At 38.4% G+C, this 24,578-nt stretch overlaps 1 protein-coding gene across 1 annotated transcript; it reads right to left on the bottom strand.

Moving 5' to 3' along the window:
- Positions 1 to 484: 484 nt before the first annotated feature.
- On the bottom strand, positions 485 to 24,341 carry BRD9 (bromodomain containing 9; the record flags this gene model as incomplete). The annotated part of the gene is given in 19 exon segments (XM_079533955.1): positions 485 to 585; positions 2,238 to 2,405; positions 3,902 to 4,004; positions 5,253 to 5,324; positions 5,711 to 5,749; positions 7,324 to 7,435; positions 8,230 to 8,362; positions 9,160 to 9,255; positions 11,432 to 11,507; positions 13,298 to 13,430; positions 13,924 to 13,977; positions 13,979 to 14,047; positions 15,601 to 15,776; positions 16,550 to 16,660; positions 19,450 to 19,594; positions 20,540 to 20,600; positions 21,080 to 21,212; positions 23,236 to 23,456; positions 24,266 to 24,341. Coding segments are annotated over 19 exon segments (2,076 nt in total). The 5' UTR covers positions 24,339 to 24,341.
- Between the last annotated feature and the right edge of the window lie 237 nt (positions 24,342 to 24,578).

Here is a 24,578-nt window from a genome sequence, read left to right on the forward strand (position 1 = left end):
GGGAAACACAAACCATTTGTACAGATTAGAGGGTACAAGATGGAAAGTAAAAAAACGACCCCAGTTCTTTCAGTTCATTCAGTTCTGCCACTGGGGAAGCAAGATATTCCTCCTTGAGGATGCCCAAGTTAAGACCAAAAGAGAAACTGGAACATAATTCTACAGGAGACGTTTCAAGATCGCTGCCATGATGGTGGAACAACGATCACTTCTTACAGAACAGAAACTCTCTAACACAGCACTTGTTTTTCAGTCAAGATTCATACACCAGTAGACAAGACACACTCTAACATACAAAGCAAAAGCAGACATCATGATGCCCAGAGTACCCTTTCATTTTTGGGCTTGGCTTTTTGACCGGTATATTATACAACGTTATACTGGAATCCTCATACAAAGTAGGACAAACTGAGGCTTCTGCCAAGTACAAAAATTTATATAACAACCGTACACTTAAAATACAAAATATATATAGAAGTTCAAATTAGTTAGTAGTAGCATTTGAGGTTTCTGGGGACTGAAGAAATTCATAGGGATCATGAACTATGTCTTGCTGTTCTCCAACACTCAGATGAGAAGGGCTTCCTGAAGAAAAGAGGGAAAAAAAGATATCAAAACCTTCATAAGTACAGACAAAGTGAAAAAGTGTGTGTGTGTGTGAGACACTGAAATGACATTTAAATAGGGAGAGCCTGAAAAAGAGAGCACAAGATTTACAGGAATTTACATCCTTTTTGAAAAAGCAATGATTATTATTACTTTGAATTGAAGAATTACACAAGATGTAACTTAAGAATGTATGAGATGTTGTTTGGATAATATTAAAAGTGACACCAAATTGTTTCGTTACCCCACTATCCCATCACTAAACTACACAATTGAAAACAGAAGGTTATTGTGGAACTGTATCTGTGACTTGCTACATGTAAGCACATTGAAATTTTTATTTTTATTTTTATTATGTAGTATCAAAATACTCAATATATTCCTTAGCATTTCCCAAGAGCATAAAAATGCAAGAGCCAGTTGGTATCGATTTACTTCATGTATTGGTTTTATATAGCAAGATTTTGTTATCAGAGAGCACTGCAATCTTTGAGAAGAGATGAGGAGCTGCCCCTGTGCTGGACAAAGTTTGTTCCACCTAGCTCCACAACAGACCAGCTGCTTGCCAGTGCCAAAGCTGAACCAATGAGCAATGCCATCAGTAACCTTGTGGTGACACTTACAAAATAGTTAAAAAAATATATAAAAAAAAGCCTTGCACAAGCTGCAGGAGTGAGGAGTGAAAAAAATGCAAACAAAAACCATGCAGACATCAATCAACATCAGTGAGGAAGGAGGGGAAGGCGATGTTCAAGGCACTGGAGCAGAGATTTCCCTTGCAACCTAGAGAAGGTGAATCAGGTAGTCATCTCCTGCTGGCCATGAAGGATGCAGCACTGCAGCAGGAGGATGTGCACTGAAGGAAGCCACAGGCTGTGAAGAGCCCACACAAGAGCAGCCCCTGGTAGGAACTGCGGCCCCATGGAAAGGAGTCTAGCCTGGAACAAGTTTTCTGGCATGAACTTTGACCCATGGAGGATTGCACCCCATGGAAAGAATCCATGCTGGTGCAGTTTGTGAAAGATTGTATTTCATAGTAAGGGAAGACACTAAGGAGGAAGGAATGGCAGAAAAGCAGCATTATGGACTGGCCACAATCCCCACTCCTCATCCCTCTAGACCACTCATTAGGGAGGAAGAACTGAGTGAAACAGAGCCTGCAAAGAAGATGAGGAAGGGTTATTTCTCACTACTCTACTCTTTTATTAAAATTGGCAATACATTAAATTAACCTTCCTAAATTCAAGTCTGTTTCGCCCATTATGGTAATTAGTGAATCATCTCTCTGTATTTATCTTGACCGATTAATTTTTCTTCCACTGTATTTTCTCCCTGTTTTGCTTAGGATGAGGAGTGAGAGAAGGGCTTAGCAGGTACCTGGCAACCAGCATTAACTCATCACCCTTCACAATTACTTCAATTGTTCTTTATCTAAATCTAAAATAAGTAACTGCAACTAGTGTCTTCTTAGCTGCTTTTGCCATACATGCTTCAAAATTAAAAAGTTATCCTGCAGTTTGAACACTATTTTATCAGAGTAGTTTCTAGCAAAAGATTTATATAAAAGTTTTAAATTGAAGTTTAAAATGAGAGCTGAAATAGTGCAAATTCTGTGACACAGTTAACCTTACCAAGATGATGCTGATCTCTTTCAGAAGTATTGGAGAGGGAACTCAAATTGGATGACGGTCGGGATCCCACTCTGTCAGCTTGAGCCTCATGAAGGTCCTGCAGAAGCTTAGCTGTTTCATCCAGATGTAAATGGTTGTCATCATGATCTAGTTCCTTCTTCACTTTCCCTAAAGTCCACAAGTTAACAACAAAATCCAGAAACAGCACGTTGACTGACTCATGAATTACTAAGTCACTTCAAATAAATTCTAAAATAAATGAAAGCAAGTATCCTGTATGAGAGTGAAACCCAAAACTTGCACTTTCCTTTGCACTTCTGAAAGGTATCAGACGTAGATCTGTTTTCAGTTTCAAGACACGCATTTGGACGAATGAGAGGACAAAGGACACATCCCAGGGAAATGGAACTGACTCTTAGTATTTGAACAGCTTAATTAAACAGAGCTTAATTTGTCTTTGTGATCTGTAGATCTCCAGACAAGGAATAACAGATCTAGTCTGCAGCAAAGGTAATGATGCCAGTAGAAGGGTGACTTAAATATCTAACCTAAAATACAGTTAAAATAGAACGTGTCGTTCAGGGAGGTGAAGAAATCCCCATTGCAGAAGGTTTTTAAGAACAGTCTCCATGCACATAATGTCTTCATGTGAAGACACAAACAAACAAATAAAGCATTTCCCATCTCTTTGGGCTGTCTTCTGTATGGATGTCACCTAACTTTCCAATAATTATGGGAAACAACATGCAGCAATCACTCTCCAGAAACTAGAAGTTTATTTATAGAAAAACAACAACAGCGGTTTTCAATGAAACAAGGAATTCACAGCCAGACTGACACTGCTAACCATCATCAATAAAACAGCTATTTATTCATCTTCTTACTGAACTACAGTAATAATCAGAGCTTAAATTGCTTTTTTATGGGATAAACCTGTAGCTTTTTTTAATCTTCCAATCACCTTGCTTATGCTTTTTAATAGGTAGCGTGACATCTCTCACATACCGAAAAAAGCATCTTAAACTGTAATTTTTTTATTACATTCTTGAAGGCATTTGATCAGATCAGCAGCCAGCAGAATTGGGAATGTTATTTGCTGTAGTATTTAAAAAGGGATGCCTAGTCTGTAGGTTTGTTTGACACAACATCCCAGTACATTATACAGTCACCTTAATTGAAGATGAAATCTTTCCAAAATCTGATGTTTCTTCTGTTGTTTTGGCTTTTTTTAGTTTGTTTGTTTTGGGACATTCAAGTGGTGCTATCATTGAGCTTCATATTTTTTATTACCTAGTTCCCAATTACTTGAAAAAGATATCATCCAAAGCAGTAACTTTCCTTTGCTAAAACTTCATAGCGCTTCCTAATTATTATTAGCTTACTTAGGCTAATATGAACACAAAAAACACAATCAAAGCTATCAAAATTGCAAGATACAAATTCTTTGGTTTATTCAGTAGAACAGGAATAATTACCTTACCTAGAAAATGGATGTCCCAAAGATAAAATGAACTAAGTCTTCTTTATCTCTAAGACTTCTAGCTAAATCAGCTGTGGATTTGTTACTACTTTCTTTTAGTACTTTTACTTCTTTGCAAATGCAGCTGTTACCTTGCCTAAACGGTACAACTAAACCATAATGGTTTAAATACTTTATTACTTACCTAATGAACTTAACATTGAAATATCAAGAGATACATCTGAATATGACTTCATAGACAGAAAGTCCAATTCAGAAGCGTTACTGTCTCCAGCAGATTCTCCAACCTAAATAAAAATTCAAGAAACAAAGACTAACAACAGTGGCAAGCTGCAAAAAGAGCATGAATCCATATTCTCAAGGCATGTGCACCACCAGTCCCTAAGACTGGAACTTCCATAACCATACTGGTCAACATTTAGCTTACAGGCAGCTTAAACACGCTTCCTTGACAGGCTCTGTCACACGACAGGCCAGGAGTCCATCAAGGGACATGCACAGTAGTCTAAATATCTTTCATCTCAACATCTGGGACTGCTAAAACCAGTATTATTAAATCCTCCGGGATTTAATTTCTTGCCAATTTCATCCGTGTTGCATAAAAGAACCTTGGAAGAAATGCTTGCAAGGGTGTAACTGGTAACAACTTCCAGAATCCCTTTTCCTTCAGTGTATCTCTAGATGTAGTGAAAATTTTATGTAAGTAATAAAATCTGTGAGGTGTGCCTTCCTATTCTAAGCAGTATCAGCTGCTCCATACTTTCGGATAATGAAATGCAGCTTGCAATTAATTTCAACTGCAATGCTTCCATATAATGGCAAAAAAACTTAAGTAAAAAAAAATCATTAAGCCTCAAAATATGTTTTATCAGAATTCTGCAAAGCTGCCTGTTCTAGCAGGAATATGGAGGAGGAATATGCAACCTGGCATTGCTTTCCTACACTTCTTGAAAATAACTTATCAGTTTGATGAAATAACCTACCTTAGTCGTCTTTTAGAGAAATATAAACCCTTTATAGTTTCTCCTCAGCATAACCTGTATAATTTTTACGTGAATTGTCATGGAATACAGAGCGTATCTTCTGTTATCACATAATTTGCAAGAAAGAACTAGTACCACTTAAAAGAAAGATTAGCTGATTAGTAACTATAAAAGCCTGAGATAAACATTATTTTCCCCTACATTCCAACAGACATTTGCAATGAATCAAAAACTGACACTGATTTTCTTTTTTTTTTTCCCCACTTTTACAGCAAGTTGAACCTCAAGTACTCATCATAAGCAGACCAACTATCAGTTTCCTAAGCTTCTGAGTTAGTCCATATGTACTGAATTAAACAGGAGAATACAGAATAATAGGACTAACAGACACTGACTAAAATAACAGAGTGTTTAAGAATCCCTTCTCAGTAGTTATAAGGAAACTTACTCTAGATACTGAATTTTTAAAGCTTTATTTCAGAGGATGCACATCCTTGAACTGAAGCAAAACTGAATGTACTCAACACCCCCATTTTCTACAAACCATTTTACCATGATCTGTTTGGAAGAATCAGGACAGGTGTTACGTAGCTTGTGTTCTTCTTTTATGAGAACTGGTAGAGCCTAAAAAAAATAAAAATCATATTTTAGATCTTAGCATTTCACAGACTGGTTTACTGTGATCAGATCCTAAGCCACTACAGAACACTATTCTGTTTTGTGATGTTTGCACAGATCCTTTAAAAACAAAATAATAAATGAAGACTAGACTCTCTGTAACGGATAATCATACATATACTCAAACAACTGAGAACTAGCTAGGATTTTAACAGTTTTTTTGTTTTTTAATCAAAATATTAAAAAGGTTGATAAATTGAATGTATATTATACAGAATAGAGATGCACATGAAATAAAATTAGGGATCGGAATGTGGAAAGCTGAGAAAAAATCATGTTCTTAACAGTAAAGACCAACACACTTTTTCCAGTCAAAAAACAAAGTAACTTACTTTAACTTCATCCAGTGGCTTTACTGGGATGTTTCGTCTCTGAAGAGAAAGAAGAGTAACAATTACTTCTAGTCAACATATTAGAGAAGTCCCTCTTTCATACAATTTCAAGTATATTCAAGCTTCTCACATGAAATGCTAGACACAGTAAACTTTCAAGCATCTGCAATCAAAATTCAGCGGTCACTGCTTTGAAATATCTTAGTCACTACCTCACTGACTTCTGATTCCAGACCACTCAAGGTTGTGCAGATATTCATTCTTACTCATATGAAGCAGCACAAAATACTGAAGCACAGCACACCAAAGCACACCACTACTGAAACACATTCAATTGTACAAAATCTGTATATATATATGCATATCACCACTGAACAGCATTCCAAAGTATGAAGAGGCACAGATCATTTGAAGGAATAAATTCTCCGCTAAGAAATTCTCATTGGAAACAATATTCAGATAACTAGGTGTTAAAGAAGAAGCTGTCGAGTATGTGCTTTATTTTTAAGCTATATTTTCAGTACTATATGTGCTGCATACACACGTCTCTACTTGTACAATAATACATAGAAGATTGTTTTAGAACATTTTTTTTTTTTAATACTTTCATTTTTCTCCTACTAGTGAGGTTTCATATGCAAAACTTTTTCCAGTGCAGACTTAAAAAATAAAATAAAATAAAATAAATTTTAAAATCCTCTATTTTTCATTCTCTTGTCTCCTTTTTCCCAGGCACCACCCACCCCATCCTACTGCTCATGCTACAAAGGTTTAGCATAATCTAATTTCCAGGACATCAGGAAGCCTGACTATCCTTTATCTCAACCCTCCACGGTCCCTCCATACCTTCCCTTCTTTTACAATCATTTAAAGCCTGAACATTTTAAGCAACAGGCAATTATTTTGAATTAAGAGAGGTATTAAGAGTAAAAACAACATGAAACAAAATTTTGTGCTTTTGTCTTAGCAATGCAAATGTGCCCACTACTATTACACACCCACCTGACACTTGAGCAAATTTCTTCTCCAGTCTTAGGAGAAAGCACTCCATCTCTCAGGTGGAATTCACTAACAAGCTACAAGCTTTTCCCTCATACACACTTTACAAATTTAAATGTTACCATTCATAGGCAATATGTATCAGTTACAGCATTATTCTCCAACATTATTTCAAGATTTTAAGTATTACACCTTCTTCCACAAGGAGTGTATTCTGCGTTTAAACAAATGAAAACAAATCCTTACATCAAGCTTTGTAGTGCAACTCTGAGGCAGAAACTTAAGTCAATACATCAAGAGACAAGCTGCCCACACAGCCTCATCTGGTCAGTTTCCCTCCACTCACTTGCACACCTCAGCCTCTTCCTTTCTCCAGTGAGGTTCACCACCTGACTGCAGAATTGACTGAGCTGGGGCAACGACAAAGGAAGATTACTTCACTGCTGATTAATTCTGTTCCTAACTTGGTTCATCGTGCTGTTGTACGAACAGCTAAGCATGCACAGCTTAAAGTGACACTACAAAACAATGCCTCTCAGCCAATATTAAAAAGCCAGACGGGTCCATCTGTGTATTCATTAACCTGTGACATTTCTGTGCATCAACAGACACACCTGCTTTAGCTGATAAACAGTTTTGGAATGATCTCCACTTGTGATCTGGTCCAAAAGATCATCTACTATTTTCTTGCTGTAGTGTCCAGCATCCTTCACAAATTCCTGTAAGCTAGCAGAAATGGGAGATAAGCATTACATTTATGTTCATAAAAGGTATTTCAATTTCTAACGTGGTCTTCTCCACCTATGCTGTACTGCATTTTCCTCATTCTTTCACTTTTCCATGCTTCTTTACAGAAGAAACTAAAGCTTTCAATATGCTGTGGGTTGTTTTCTTTTATTTCCATTATCAGTGACAGCTCAAGAGAAGATTTACTAGCAGTTTTGAAAAACAAGATTGAATATTTATTTCGTTCTATTAAACAAAAAATAGCAACAAAACAAAAAAAAAAGAGTTAAGAAAACAAAAAAAGTTTGTGATTAATTCTTTCACTCCAAAACCCACAATTCAACGCCAAGTGGTATTTTCCTTCTCAGGAAGCTATGAGTGCCTTGAAACACCTTGAAAAACACCACTGCTTTAAACCAAGTATTTAAATTCATCACTTGTATCCAAGCTCACCTACAGTTGGGGTTTAAAGCAAACTACTAAATCACTAGCAATGCACAAATTCCTGTAGTCAAAATATTTCTTAACAAACAATCTTGCAACAAACTCATAACAGAAATGCAAATTAAAAACAAAACAAAAACCCACTTCCCACCCCCCAAAAAAACAACCAAAAACAAAAAAGGTAGGATGAAAGGTAGCCAGCTTCATGTTTTACTAATTTGGCAACGTTTAGAGATTTAAGGGGGAGGGGTAGAAATTTTTGTGGCTTCTAGCTAACTTTTAGCTTATTTTAGTCAAAAAATGACACGAAAGAGATGATATAAGTCAATAAAAAATGCTGAAGCACTTACCTTAAGGCACATTGTATCCCAGTTTCATCACCATATGCTGAGTATAGGAGTTCCACTTCTTCTGATTTCAAATCATGATAAATAGAGTTGTTGTGCATGGAAAGGGCTGTACTGGCACTTGTAAGAAAGGTTACTAGGCAGGTAGAAAAGACAGATAACAAGTAATTAACAAAAGTGTAAATGATTGGTGAAAAGCAAGTAAGATTTCTTCTGTTGTGAAGCACTATTGATTTCTCAAACAGAAACCAAGAGCTCAAGGATGCTTCTGGACTCCAGAATCAGTAACAGCATTAACAATTTTACATACATAACTAGAAAACAAATAATTAATTTGAAAACTTTTGCCCAACCTCCCAAATTTTTCCCGAATTTTCTATTCCTGTGCTTGTGGAGAACAGGTAGAGAGCAAAAATAAAAGCCTTTCTTCAACAACGGAAGGCCAGATTTAGTCAGGAAATTTTAAAAACACTTTCACAGTTTATGTGATATTACAGTGCTAAAAACAGTGGGTTACAAACTATTAAAGGTGGCAGCACTAGGAAAAACAGTGAACATTCTAACCAGAAAGGCGCTCCAGGTTGTGAAATTCTTGTCATAGGATTAACAAAGCAAACAACTGAAAGGGTTTTTCTCCAATCAAAGCATTGCTGGTCCAGGAAACAAAAAAAAAATTTCTTCATTGAAAATGGGCTACTTCTATTAAAAAGCTAACACTGTGGCAAAACATGAATCAATAAACATCTCCTTATGTTTATTTAGACAAATAAGTCAATTTAGTCACAACCACATTCTGCTATAAATTCAATAATTATACATTCTACAAATAACTAAGTGAACTTTTATTCTGACACAAGTGTAATCCCGAATTATTTTGTATCTGGAAATTGTTCAAACGCTTACCATTACCTTAAAATATGATTTGGCATTTACCTTTGTTTCTTCGTTCATCTTTAAAGCCCAGTGTAGTGAAGCCAGGTAAAAATTTGCTTGACAGTGAACTCAGATCTACTGGATGAGTCTCTTCCTCTAATAAATTGATTAAAAATAATATAATTTTTTTTTAAAATCTCGTGTTTAGGGTTTACTTAAGTGCTTTAAAAGTCACAGTCACTACAAAAGCTGAAAGTATTTTAAGCTGTATAGCTCTATTAAGGATAGGTAGATAAATCTAGGTTCTCCATTTTAATTTCCAATACAAGCTGTAAATATGTTTCCAGCTCTAAGTACTAAGTTATTTTACTTCTAAGGCATTTAGCATCATCTGAGATTCTTTTACTAGCTAATTCATAAACATTCAACATCCAGATATTACAAAAACAATAAAAGCAACTTCTTGCATTGACTAAGCAGTAGCTCGTGTCGAAACCCATCCATATGAAGAACCTTTTTAAGACAGCACGATGGTGGCATAATTCTTCCTTCTGAATCTGATTCTGAAGAATGGGCCCATGAAAACCTAATGAGGTTCAACAGGGCCAAGTGCAAGGTGATGCACTTGTGCTGGGGCAACCCCAGGTATTGATACAGACTGGGGGCAGATCTCCTTGAGAGCAGCCCTGCGCAGAAGGACTTGGGGTCCTGGTGGACGAGAAGCTGGCCATGAGGCAGCAGTGTGCGCCTGCAGCCCGGAAGGCCAGCTGTGTTCTGGGCTGCATGAAAAAGGGGCGGCCAGCAGGGAGAGGGAGGTGATCGTCCCCCTCTGCTCGGCTCTTGTGAGGCCCCATCTGCAGCGCTGCGTCCAGGCCTGGGGCCCCCAGCACAGGAAGGACGTGGAGCTCTGGGAGCGGGGCCAGAGGAGGCACTGAGATGAGCAGAGGGCTGGAGCAGCTCTGTGTGAGGAAAGGCTGAGGGAACTGGGCTTGTTCAGCTTGGAGAAGAGAATGCTGTGGGAGACCTCATGGTGGCCTTCCAGTGCTTGGAGGGAGCGTAGAAACAGGAGGGGGAATGGCTGTGTGTGAGGGTGGATGGTGATAGGACAAGGGGAATGGTTTTAAACTGAGACAGGGGAGGTTTGGGTTGGATATTAGGAGGAAGTTTTTCCCCCAGAGGGTGGTGAGGCACTGGCACAGGTTGCCCAAGGAGGCTGTGGATGCCCCATCCCTGCAGGCATTCAAGGCCAGGCTGGATGTAGCTCTGGGCAGCCTGGGCTGCTGGTTGGTGACCTGCACACAGCAGGGGTTGGAACTGGGTGAGCATTGTGCTCCTTTGCAACCCAGGCCATTCTGTGATTCTATGATCAGTTCTGAGAATTGCTTAATTAAAATGGCTCAAATCATTTGGAGTGTTTTTAATATTGAAAGAAAATAGAAAAAAAATATAAAAAAAACGAGTATGCATTTAGAACATTTCCTGTTACATTAAATTTCATTGATTATGTTAACAAATCCAGCAGCTATGCTCAATTAATGAAAAACAAAAAAGGAAATTTATCTGTAGAACCTTAGTATGGAAAAAAAACAACTGTAGAACAAAATTTCATACTGTAGTACTAGCTATAAATCTAGTATAATTACTAATAATACAAACAATAAAGAAGAATGTCTGGAGCAGTGAAACATAGAAAGTAGTACTGCTATTGACAACTCATACTGGAGGTTTGTTCTGCTCCCATTACCACCGTCTAAATTTTCAGTGGACTGACTGCAGAAGTATTAATCACATTTATCTAATTTGTTCAAAAACAGTTAAGTGCATGATGCAGCCACAATGCTCAGTTTCATTCCAGAACGGTTTACTTCAAGATGAAAAAGAATTCAGACAATCAGAGGATACAAGGCCTGCAGCTCCCAATAATTTAAGTAAATAAATAAATAAATAAATACATCAACAAAAACATGGCTTGCCAAAAGGGCTCATGCATTCATCAATGCAGCAATAGCTATGCTGTGAATAAATTCCAATCTCAAAATGAACAGAGAAGTAAGTACTAAATCCACAGGACAGATGGCAGCACAAAGACTACACCATTCTAATAATTACAAGCTTTCTAGACTTATGTATTTTGAGTTCAAATCTGGAGACTGAAAACTTGAGAGATAGATTCCTCTAATAATTCCACAACAAGCTACTGGGGAAAAACCATTGTGGAAATACAAATTAACTGAAAAAACAGAAGAACTCATTTATCACACACAGGATGTGAACATACATTTAAGACTCTACTACAACACTCAATATTAGAAAGGTTTGCATAAAGATTTACCTTCTGCTTCTGGATCAGATGAATTTACTACACTGAACAATAAAGTTCCATCTCCATTTTTTTTCAGATAACCGATCTGTAAATACAATCACAAAGACATACAAGTAATCATTCAAAGAATCTAATCTCAAAGGAGATGTCTGCTTACACAGAAGATTTTTAAAAGTTTTTTCAGCTATATTCAAATCCCGAACACCAGTATGAAGTCCCTTTTTAGCATGGAGAATTTTTAGAAATAACTACTTATCACCTTTTAGCAAATATACTGCTCATTCATGCATCTCATCCACAACTTTCTGCATTTAGAAGTACTATTGTACACATGCTATCAAATTCTTAACAAACAAGTGCCATGCCAGACCTACTGGAACACACATGTGATTACACACTTGAGTGTTAAGTACTTAACTGGAATCTACAGTGGGCTGTCAAGCTGATGAACAGCCCAGGCATGAGGAACAGAGTATCTAAACTCTTCCTTGAGTTGCTCTCTTCAGAAGTGACTGCATCCTGAAAGGCTTTTCCAGTATAGCTAGCAAGTAGTAGATTGGTATTGCTGTAAATGGTTTGTAAGAAAACAGCCTTACTTTATAGGTTTCCAAATGACGTTTGCTCTTAGCAAGTCTTCTTCCTAGCTTCAGAAATACACTGAAGAAGCTAAAGCTTCTACTCTGAGGCTTTTCTTCTTAATCTAGCTGACCTAGAAGTGATCATAGTCAAGTGCCATAGTTCCAAGTACTTGAGTTTGAAAACAACATTACCACCACCTCAATGCAGATGTTTCTTCTGCAACAGAAGTTATAAGATTAGGTGAAAAATGTAGGATGTTGTAATATCTTGAACCTTTCTTAAATTGAAGCAGTTACTACAGAATGTGAAATAATGAGATACAAGGCCAGATATGAGACCAATGTGTAATGGTGGTAATAAAGACTCCATAGGATGCAAGGGAAACAGAGTAATGTGTTTATCACAACACAGACCTGTAAGGAAAGTCTGCAGCATTAATTCCAAACCCTAGCACAAAATAGCAAAAGAAACCATTAGTATTACACATCTAGAAAAACCACAGCTCACATACAGGTCATGCTGAGAAAAACGTACTGAGAACCAAGGAGCTTTTCCAATTAGCACTCAGAACAGCACAAAAATCAAACGTCTGGAACAGTACCAGCATCATGTTCAAGGTGACTAAACCTGTAGTCAGCAGTGTCCAAAATTCCAACACAGACACTGTTATAGTTATCTACTACTTACTGAAGGCTGCCTTGTGACTGACACAAGAACATGCTGTAAATGACAGCTACTACCGCTAGGTACAAAAATAAAAGAGATTCTGGACTTGTCACTGAAAACATTAAGTTCACACTTCAGAATTTCTCAACTCTTTTAGGGAGAGGGAATCCTAATGATGGTTTAATCTATGCCAAAGTCTGCTTTCTATGGTTGCAACAACAGAAATATTGAATATGTAATTGCAAGAAACTGATATCTGCAGCTAGATCACATTGCACAGAGCCTGATCCAGCCTGACCTTGAAAGTTTCCATGACAGGGCATCCAGATCTCTGGACAACCTGTTCCAGTGCCTCTTCACTCCTACTACATAAAAAACTTCTTCCTTCCAGCCAATCTAGAACTCCCCTTTTTAATTTGAAACCATTTTCCCTTGTCCTGTATGAGAGTGTTGTGTTATTTTAATCATTTTCAATGCTAAGAGTTGCAACTAAGGAAGCCAGATCAAAGACTGAAGATGATTCAGTGTTTTCTGCAAGTGAATTTTTAAAGATGTTTAAAACACGATACAACTTGAGATCCATTTAAGTTAGATACAACATGGAACTGTGAACTTTGTCATGCAGCAGACCTTGCTGTTGGGTAGATATCGATTGATCCTATCCCGAGCTTCATCTGCTGCATGTTCCACTAGTGCCAGGACATGTTCTTCAGCAGTGCTATCTGTCAGGCTGCAAGCATTTCCTTCAGGTTCAAATATGCAACTGAAGAAAGAAAAGAGTAGTAGTTGTAGAAATTAAAAGACAAAACACAAGGCTGAATTCTGAGCTTGCTAAACAGAATGGTCCCACTCCTCTCCCAGTGTCTGTCCAATTCAGCATTTCAGTGGAATTACAGTTACACTATGAAAATGAAGTTTTGTAGCAGAAGAACCAGTCAACTCTTGAACTTCAAAATTTAGTTGTTTCTGTACTTCAGTGAAAATAACAGTACTTGAAAGCATAAATTGGAAATAGATTTCTTACATCGTTACAAGGTGAATGATGCGTATGTCTCCCACATGTGTGAATATGTCATTATTCCAAATAAAAAGATGCAGGAAAAAAAACAGATGATAAGGAAATGGAGAGTCTGTATTTCTGGGTGGGGGGAAACCAATCACCCGATGCTTTTGTGAGAGTCATCATTCAACATAAAAGAAATACTTTGTAGATCAGGATCTATCAGAGCATTACATACTAAGGTTAGACCTAAAACCAACCATTTCGGGTACTACTCCTCATACCAAACCCATTTCCCTCACCTGAGGTACCTTTTCCATTTCTTAGCTAAGAATTTTTCTCTGTATAGAAATTCAGACTGAATATGCAAAAAAGCTTTGCTGTTAACAACAATTAAAAAATAACACATTTCTCTCATGATCCTGTGGTAGTTTTTTTGTTTCATTCAGGAACTATTCATTCCTATTCTTCAGAAAAGGTTATGAAGAGCAGCAAAATTTGCTACATCAGAGGCTTTCTATACTGTACGCATAACAAACAAGAAGTTTGAGTGAATGTTTCAAAGAAGAGTTCAGTTCTAAGACGATCAAGCTAATTTTTAAACTATAACACAGAGGTCTGAATTACTTTAACACTTTCCAGAATGATGACCTTCAGCTCTCTGCTTTTAACAAGCAGTTATGAAAGCAATCTAATGAAAGCTGTGCTGTACATCAAAAGACTATCACACGGATGCCAAAATACAGCTGGTTTAAAGGTCAAGTTAATCAGAAAAGAAACAGTTCTGGGTATTAAAATCACAAATATTTAAGAGAACAAGAAAGTAAGTTTACAGCATAATTGATCCCAAGGAAACTGGATAGCAGAATGGTTAAGAATAGCTGACAATTCTACTTGACTGCAAATCATGGTTGATTTTGAAGACAAAGCAGTACTGTGTTCTTTGGTAGTCTCAATTTCTTGATCTGTTCGCTCTCTTCCAAAGTTGTTTACTTTGAAAACAAGAACACAGAAGGTGGCAAAGTGGAAATACACCTCTGTAATGCAGTTTACTTAGAAATTAATCAGAAAATAAATAGGTATGACACAAACAAAACCACAGACTGATCAGAAAGAATCTGCATAAAGTCCCCTTTACAGAAAGGTACTTAATTCCTTCACACCTATTAGACAATTACTGAAGAACAATTTGTTTGTTACACAGCAGCAGGTGTATTTCTGTACAGTGGTACCATAGCTCCACACCCAAAAAATTACTCAGTTTAGAATTATTTTTGAAGAGAAGCGTTGCTGTCTCCTGCTGCTACAAAACAACTGCACATACCTGCTCTTCCTTCATAGAGAAACAGGATTATGATTTTTTTTTTTTTTTTCACTAAACCTGTGGCTGTTGAGAACTGTGAAACTTGTTTTTAACAAAAGCAAACAAAAAAAAAGCATGATTTTGAGGTAAGATTGCTCTTGCTCACCCCCCCAACTTCAGATATATAAGTAGATCTCAAGTAGTTAAAATATCTAATTAGCAATGTTTTGTTACAGTTGTTTTTTTGTGGTTTTTTATTTTTAGTATAAAATTTGTCAATTAAATTCCAGATTTAATTCAGTGATTTTCCTTCAAAGTTGGCACTTACCACAAGTTTAAAGTAAAAAAAAGAAGAACAAAGTTTCTTCAAAACGTTAAAGATCTGTGGCTAGGATAAAACGAACATCTCTAACTACCACAAGAAGGAACTGCTTATATTTTCAGCAAATATAAAGACATGATAAAACATTTACATATATACACATTAAATGCAAGTTATCATTTAAAAGAACATGCAATCATTCCACGAGGAAAGAGGCCACAGGAAGTCTTTTCTTCTCAATTATTTGCTCCTGACTAATATTACAAAAACTTCAACAGCCTAGAAAGCACACCAACGAAAACCTTTACCTAATAACTTCTTTATTTTGCTTTTTGGATTTCTTGGTAGTCTCTACTTGTACAGGCATAACTTCAGGAACAGGCTCCTCAACCACTGTGTCTTCATCACCCAAAAGAGCTGCCTGCTGAGAAAAATCCATGTCCTGCATAAACGACATGCTGCGCTTCAAAGCTAACAGCCGTTCCTAGAATCAGAAAGGACAGAGCGGCAGGGACTTAACCTTTCCCTCATAGCCAAGATGCTATGATAATGGGATGGGATGGGAATGGCCATGGCCTTATTTTGTTCTTTATGCCTCATTTTCAATGGCGATGCAACATGATTTGTCATGGTAGCATGGCATCAGAATTTCTGCAGACCAACTATCAAGAAAGAGAAACAAACAAACAATGCATATGCAAAGACAACAACCCATTTCATACAGGACTTACCATGCAGAACAGCAGCACAAGCACATGCACACACAAAGCAGCCCACAAAAACAACTCAAGTTTTGCAGATCAAGAACCGTATTTGAGTATAAATTTAGCTTTGTATGCATGCATTTATGAAATCTCTGAAACCTCCCCCATGCCCACCACTTTTGAAAATGTAAAGATTCTTTGTTTATGCAAAATTATGACTTAGATGAGACTTTTGCATTCAAAGTTAAAGCCCAAAGCAACATTTTATAGTTAGGCTTTTGGCACTTGGATCCCAGTTGCTTCCACTAAAGCCAGTAGAATAAGCTCCCACAGACCTCAGTGGTGCAGATGAGGTTGGAAAATAAAGCTGTGTTTATAACACAAATGCTATCGAGCCCCTAAGCAGAGTAATATGAATAGACACAGTTATAAGTAATGAAAGATAGATGAAATAACGTTTAACACTGCTATTAATTACATTCCTTTTGATTATGACAAAAAAAAGAATCCCCAAAACAAAGAGTTTCCGCTTTGTTTTTAAAAGGTCTCTTACTTTGCTCATCATCTTAAAGCCTGTGTGCAGTATCTTCTTGGCTAGCTTGTAGTAAACAGTATCTGGTCTGTTGTAAGTCATTGCATTATCACACATGAGTTTAAAATCTGCCTGTAAAATACAAAACAAAACAAAAAAGCCCATTCAAATACCAAACTCCTTTACTGCACAACTTGCACACAGCACACTACCAAGGCTGCTCTGTATTCTTCTTAATATATAAACAAGTTTAACCTACGTGCCAACGTCTCCTTCTTTTTCATACACACCAAACAAATAAACGTAAAAATCAATAACAGCACTGAGGGACCAAGTAAAGATTTGCATGTTTTTCCTTCCTCACAAATCAGAATAGGTTAGAGAGATACAATAGCAAGAAGATAAAGTATCTTATATATAATTTTATTTGTAGGAATTCGTAGTAACCTTCAGCCACTTAAACTGCAACAACAACAAAAGCCTTCAAAACTTAAGAACCAACTTTACAAACGCTCAATGCATGCAACAAGAGAACAAAACAGCCATTTTGTCCTCTCCTATCACATCCACTATCAGGCAATTTTTAACTGATGCAACTTGCTGAAATAAGCTTTAACACATTCCACTGCAAGCTGAACCAAAAACATTTATTGCAGATCATGAGAGGTTTTTTGTTGTTTGTTTTTTTGTTTTTTTTTTTTCCTCCCTAAGGGAAGACTATTTTAACCAAACATTATTGGTCCATTAAGTAAAGAACAGAAAGCATTATTAGAAGCTCTATGAAACACTGAGCTGGAAAGACAGTATTACAGTCTACTGAAAATTTAAAAAGTTGACAAATCAATAACCAAGAATCATACAGTAGCACTTCACAACTTGGACACTGACAAATTAGACTGGGGCATAGTTTAAGGACGTACTTGTTGCTCAGCGACTTCTCAATATTGAAATAATGACTGTTCAAGCAATTAAGCTTTAGTTTTTCTCAAGACACAAATACCATCTGTGCAGGAGTCTAGTATATTTGATGATGATTTTGTTCTGTGGCAAAGATCCAACTCCATGGTGGGAGTTAACCCACCATGTTCACAGAACAGATTTTCTGACACAAAGATTTCTGATGAGACTCCTCCTGAATTCTTCCTCTAACACCAAACATTAATACATAAACCAAAATTCTGTCCCGCTGCATTCCTGATCATATATGGGGAAAAAAAGTTGTTTTTATGCCTTGTTCCCCTGCAGTGATGCCAGAGCAGTGCTCCTCTGATGATTTACTACTATTAGCTCCATACCAGCTAAGTAGATAAAGAGCTATAAAGGCTAGTCTGTGACTTCCTGTGACGTTTAGGCTATCTGCCTTCATTTACAGAGACCATCACAAAAACAGGAATTGGGAAGGTGGCACGAGGGAGCAAACAATTAGGTAAGAAGGAAATAAGGAAGAGCAGGGGAGCAATGCATGTCGTGATGGTCTTTGAAATAGTGCAGAAAATAACAAGGTTTTTTGTTTGTCTGACTTTGGTATTTCTGCAGCAATTTCTCCACTGCTAAATACAGCATATGGCTCACAGGGAGTCTTCCCTTAGAGGAGGTACTGGCTTCTGACTAGCCTCAGCTGGTTGAAGCAGGTTTATCAGAAGTGGAAGACAACCATCGGAGCACTCCTTTTTAGAGGTCAAAACCTAAGAACATTTCTGTATTATTTAACAATTACAAAAGCATGAGCATATACTCACATCTAGAAAGGAAGTCCTACCTCTGTCACTGGACAAAGAGGTTGGACACTGGACAGTGATAGATTTCTAGCAAACATTTATCACTCTTCAAAGAGTGCCAGCAGAAAACAAATCCTTCAGAGAAAAAGAATCTGTTAGTCTGAACAATGCAGTAATTTTCATTTTCTAAGATTGCTCTCCTACTGGCATTATCAATGTAACCATAACTGTATGTCAATACAGCCAGGGAGCTCCCATTCAAACATCTTTTTAAAATGACTCAGAAAGACAAGTCAACAAGATTTCAAAACACAGATGGCACAGCTGGCTGATTGCAATGATAATATGTATTCTTATTTCCTATGAAAGTCTCCATTTAAAACAAACAAACAAACAATCCCAATTCACACATAACAAAACAGACTAACATTTGTCAAAGTCCCTATAGGAAATCTAAGCTGCTCTTTGCTCACCTTGCTGGAATTTTCTATAGGAGAAAAAACAACCCTGAAAAGCAAGCCAATGTCCTCTGTGAAGACTCGTTACATCACTTCTACAGCTGAAAGCAATGAAAGTTAAAGGCCGCTCACAGAACTTCATGAATAGGTTAAATAAAATTTCTTTCCTTCCAGGAGCTGACAATACTAAAAAATAAAAAAAAATTAAAAAAACTTACAGCACTGCCTGCCTGTAGAATGACAATGCATTCAACAAGGTATTACTGCAGTGTCAACAGCCAGTGTAGCTAAGGCAAGTTGCCAATAACCTTGCTAACTAAGTTTCTGCCAAAACACCATCCGAAATGGCAGTTATATGGAACACAGGGTAATTCAAAATGAAAAATACACAGCTGTTATTGTAACGCACTAAAAAAATGTTTCGTTATCTCCAATTGTCATGCAAATACATTTAAACTGCCATTTAATCAATCTAATCAAGTCTAGATAGAAAAAATAAATCTAAGCTTCTTGAAATTCCTTAAACTCTAAATATAGGAAGGAATATCATGTCTAGCAACATGAATTCTTTACAGCATGTTATTCATTTCCACAGTAACCTGTAGTGAACTTTTGGAGAACAGGCAATTGAGCTTTGAACGAGCACACATTAAAATAATTAAGGTAAGAAAGACTTCTGAAGTCAAAATGAATCTCAGGTTTGCTACTGAAGTGTTCTGAAGTAACTGAATCTCTAACAATTCACCTTGAATTCAGTGACTGATTTGTATTCATTTGCTGCGATTTTTTCCTTCATAGTTCCAAAATCCATGGGGTGTTTTATTATCATGGAATATCCTGGAGCGATGGCATCCGTGACTGGAAAAGCAAAAAACCCATGAGGATCTTTCCTAAAAATAAAATTTAAAAAGAAAGAAAGAAAGAGTTAACATTTAAATCAGCAAACAAGATGATCGTTGTTTCTATACCACACAAACAGAATAAAACAAGTAGTGCCTTATTTAAAACGAAAAAAAAAATATTAAACAAAACCAATTTCACTAAGCAGTGAGGTATTTGAAAAGTTCCCTGCTACAGAACAGAGTTTTGATTTTGCACATGCAGACTTCTTTGAAAAAGATGAAACCAGCTCCTGATTTACTTAATTATTTCTCATATGCTATCTGTATCTCCACTTACACTCCAAATGGGTGTTTTGGCCTAGTAATAATTTCTTTATATAGTAGTAATTGTAAGTAATAATTTCTTTAAATCTTCTTGTTCGTGAAATCCTCTAGAAGTACCTGCAGTCTTTTCTATTTTAGATCTAGTTCTGAATTCAGCTTCTTGTATTTATTAAAAAAAAAAAAAAAAAAAAAAAAAAGAGGATGTTGGCAATTCTCTTCAAAAAATATGAGTTACAGAGTTAACATCAGGAAAAAACAAATTTAAAACATTTCTCCACATCAGAATATTATCAAGGAAGTGGGTACAAACTTGCTTTGGCATCTGACAGAAAATGCAAAATACAACAATTTCATGACTCCAATCTTTATTAAAATTCACGTTTTTTTTGTTCTTTAAATTCAGTTATTAGTGCTTTATAAATCTCTAACTGCAATATAGTCTACCCCCAAATCATGCCTTGCTTATCCCCAGGCTAGAATGGCATTGCTGGTAATAATATTCATCAACTAACCTTTAAAAAAAATGAGGTCTGATGCAGTTGAAAAGTTACCCAATATATTAAAGCCAGTCTCTGCATGATTTTAAAACAGAAAGCCAGAATAAGGAGTTGTAATCTAACACGTGTGTGCCAGACACAATCAACACAGCCGTGGACAAGATATTAATACCTTTGGAGCTGACGAAGGAAGTGTTCTAGTAATCGCTGGATTGGTGTGCTCTCATTTTCAGCTGCAGTTTGAGATGGAAACACAGGCAAATTAAAAGAATAAATATATGAATATATCTATCGAAACATACCTACCTTAAGTATGCAATAACTATTTCTCTTACTTAATGAGCTTTAAACTCATTTTTGAAAGATAGTTTTAATAAAATTTAACTTATTATCTACTAATAGGTTAAATACATCTATTAGTAAAATAAAAGTAAGGTGTTATCCATTTTTACAGAAAAGAAAAGTGATATTTAGCTACTCAAACTGCAACATTGGGATGCCCCCATTCTGGTAATGTTTTCATTTGTGCAGTTTTAATGGTTCCTTTGCTATAACACCCATGGAATTAGTATTCCTGAAATACAGCCTATTTTTTCCAATCAAAAAGAAGACAAGAGTGACAGATAGATGCAGACCCACTGGGAAGACAGGTATGGATTAAGAATCCACTTAACGTGCAGATTAAGCACATATAAGTTCTCACAAAGCTCACCTGGCTGAGTTCTGCATGCTCTGACAGGACGATCTGGAGGAGGCTCAACCTCCACTTTTTTCCCAGGATCAAAGTCATCAGTTTCTCCTTCAGTGTCACACTGCTCTTTTTCTCTTTTCCTCTTTTTCTCTTCCTACAACAGCAAAAAGACAGATTTTAGAACATACTTCAAATGCACAATCCTAGCTACAGAAAAATAAGAGCCATTTTTTATTTGGCATACTCAAGGTACAACTGATCCACGATATGGTTTAAATATTGTGACTGCCATTGTCTCTTTTTCCAATTTTTTCCACTCTGATTAAACACAAAGGCAAAACATGAGCAGCACTACATAAAAGTATTGTTCTCTCATTAATCGCTGAACTTCCACCAAATGTATGCTGAACTCACATAAAATCAGATCATAAAAGAAAAGCTGTTGTAGGCATTGAATCTGTTATGTTTAATTAACAACTTATTATATCTCAGGGAGCAAAGTTCATTCTAGATTTGAAAGGCTGGAAATACCTTTCATTCAAAGGATAGCAAAGCATATTTCTGAACCAGCTGAAACACGAAACATTAAATTTAAAAACAGAAGTATTTATAACGATACACAAAACAAATGGATAGGAAAAATATCAGTTAAAAGGAACAAGCATTTACATTATTTAACAAATCAACACATTGATCACTCTTCTAAACGACAGAAATGCACCAACCTGGATGGGCATTTTCTACACTTCACAGAATCGCAGAATCACAGAATGGCCAGGGTGAAAGGGACCTCAAGGACCATGAATCTCCAACCCCCCTGCCACACGCAGGGCCACCAACCTCCACGTTTAATGCTAAACCAGGCTGCCCAGGGCCCCATCCAACCTAGCCTTGAACACCACCAAGGACGGGGCATCCACAAGCTCTCTGGGCAACCTGTTTCAGTACCTCACCACTCTCTGGGTAAAGAATGTCCCCCTGATGTCCAACCTAAATCTCCCCTCCCTCAATTTGAAACCATTTCCCCTCGTCCTACACATATCAACCCTTTCAAAGAGTTGATTCCCCTCCCCTCTGTAGGCTCCCTTTAGGTATTGAAAGGCTGCAATGAGGTCACCCCGCCAGCCTTCTTTTCTCCAGGCTGAACAAGCCCAGCTCCCTCAGACTGTCCTCATAGGGGAGGTGCTCCAGGCCCCTGATCATCCTAGCGGCCCTCCTCTGGACCCTCTCCAACAGCTCCCTGTCTTTTTTGTACTGCAGGCTCCACACCTGGACGCAGTATTCCAGATGGGGCCTCACAAGAGCAGAGTAGGGGGACAATCACCTCCCTGTCCCTGCTGGCCACCCCTCTTTTGATGGACCCCAGGATTCCATTTGCCCTCCGAACCGCAAGAGCACACTTCAGGCTCATGTTAAGTTTTTTATCTATCAGGACCCCCAGGTCCTTCTCCACAGGGCTGCTTTCAAGGACCGCTCCTCCCAGCCTGTACGGATGCCTGGGATTCCTCCGGGCCAAGTGCAAAACTTTGCACTTTGCCGTGCTGAACCTCATCAGGTTCACCCGGTCCCACCTTTCTAGCCTCTTGAGGTCCCTCTGCATGGCATCCCTTCTTTCAACTGTGTTGACCGCACCACTCAGCTTGGTGTCATCAATGAACTTGCTGAGGGTGCACTCGATTCCTACATCAATGTCATTGATAAAGATCAAGAGCACTGGTCCCAAGACAGACCCCTGGGGGACGCCGCTCATTACTGGCCTCCACCTGGACACAGAGCCATTGATGACTATATCCTCTGTCTGCGGCCTTTCAACCAGTTTCTTATCCATCGAGTGGTCCACCCATCAAATCCACATCCCTCCAATTTGGAGGTGAGGATGTGGTGGGGAACCATGTCAAAGGCCTTGCTCAAGTCCAGGTAAATGACATCGGTCGCCTTTCCCTTATCCACCGATGCCGTCACTCCATTATAGAAGGCCACCAGATTGGCCTTCTATGATGGCCACTTCTGAGGTGCTGCCTCCAAACAGTGGTCTTCCTACTTAAATATTAAAAAAAACTGGGGGAGAACTGAGGGGGTCCTTTAGACTGTACCAGACCTGTACACACTTATCTGATCTCAGGCAAGTGAACATGTTTGAATGATGGTATGTCTAAATTCTAAAAATCACAGCTTACTTTTCTCTTTCTTCTTTCCTCATCATCAAGGTGCTTTTCTTTCTCCTTCTCAGACTTCTTTTTCTTTTTTTTCTTCTTCTCTTTATGCCGCTCTCGCTCATGATCTGATCTGTCATCGTAATAACTAGAATCATGTCCTGATCCAGAAAGTTCAGTTACTTCACTTCCTCCAACTTTAAGAACCAGCTTCAAAGGTTTCTCCAAAGGCTTGTCTACATAATCTAAATAAAAAAAAAAAGAAAAAAAAGTTGGAGATGCTGATGAAAGTGATAGCATGCTATCAATGAAGCATGTAGGTGATGCTAGTTCTTGAAACGCTATTGGTAAGAATCTGATACACTTTGAAAGTGCATGCAATATAAAGCATCAGCTAAGAATCACAAATCCAAATTAAGAAGCAGCTGTTTCACATGCCCCAAAATATCACAGTTCTTGCATCCCACCATAAACCACCGCCTGTAAAACAAACCAACCAACCTGCTTCTAACCTTAGAGCAGTCAAAACCTAATCAAAAACAAAAATCAAAACCTACCACTGCTGGAAAATCCACGCATAAATCAAGCAAACCGAGTCCTTACAGTGAAAACCGACAGTCACGGGAACTGTTCCAGTGGAATTTTCTCCTGTCAGTTTGGACTGCTGGAAGATTTTCTCGCATCTGCTAAACGACAAAGCTGTGTTCTCCCACAGCTTAACACCTCAAGCGGCACGAAAACCCCACAGACATCTGAAGAATGCTCCCTCAATAACAGCCAGGAAGGAGCTCGGTCTCCGCAGCTCCCCCGACCCGCCCTCACGCTCAGGCTGCTCCCCGCCTCGCTCCCCCCCTCATCGAGAGGAATCCCGCCTTTTCTCTTGTCCCCACCCCCGGTCCCGAAAACGGGAGCCCAGGAAAGATCGCTCGCAGCATCTTCACCCACGTAAACGAGGGTTTCCTCCCTTCGTGCGCGGCGAAGGGCTCCCAAGCTCCGCCGGCAGCCACAAGAGATGAAGACAGGCGCGGCTCCCGCTGCCGCCCCGCGTTCTTACCGCTGTAGGCGGTGGTAGAAGCCGACCGCCACTCCGCCTTGTCTGCTTTATGCTTTTTGTGCTTCTTCCCCATCGCGAAGCCTAGCCCGACGGCCCCAACCTCCCCTCCCCCTCCGGAAACGCTCCTTCTCCGAGGAGGAAGATCCAGGTCAGGGGACGCGAGGCGGGGCTCCCGGGGCAGCGCGCCGCTTTTCGAATCGGCTGCGGTGGCGGCGGCGCCTCGGCTGTGCCGCGTGCCCCAGGACGGGCAGCCCTCGCAGCGGCCCGCGCGCGGAGGGGACGAAGAAGGTGCCGCTCCTCAGCTCGCCCGACT

The sequence above is a fragment of the Tetrao urogallus genome (genome assembly GCF_951394365.1).
Source record: "Tetrao urogallus genome assembly, chromosome: 3".
NCBI lineage: Eukaryota > Metazoa > Chordata > Aves > Galliformes > Phasianidae > Tetrao > Tetrao urogallus.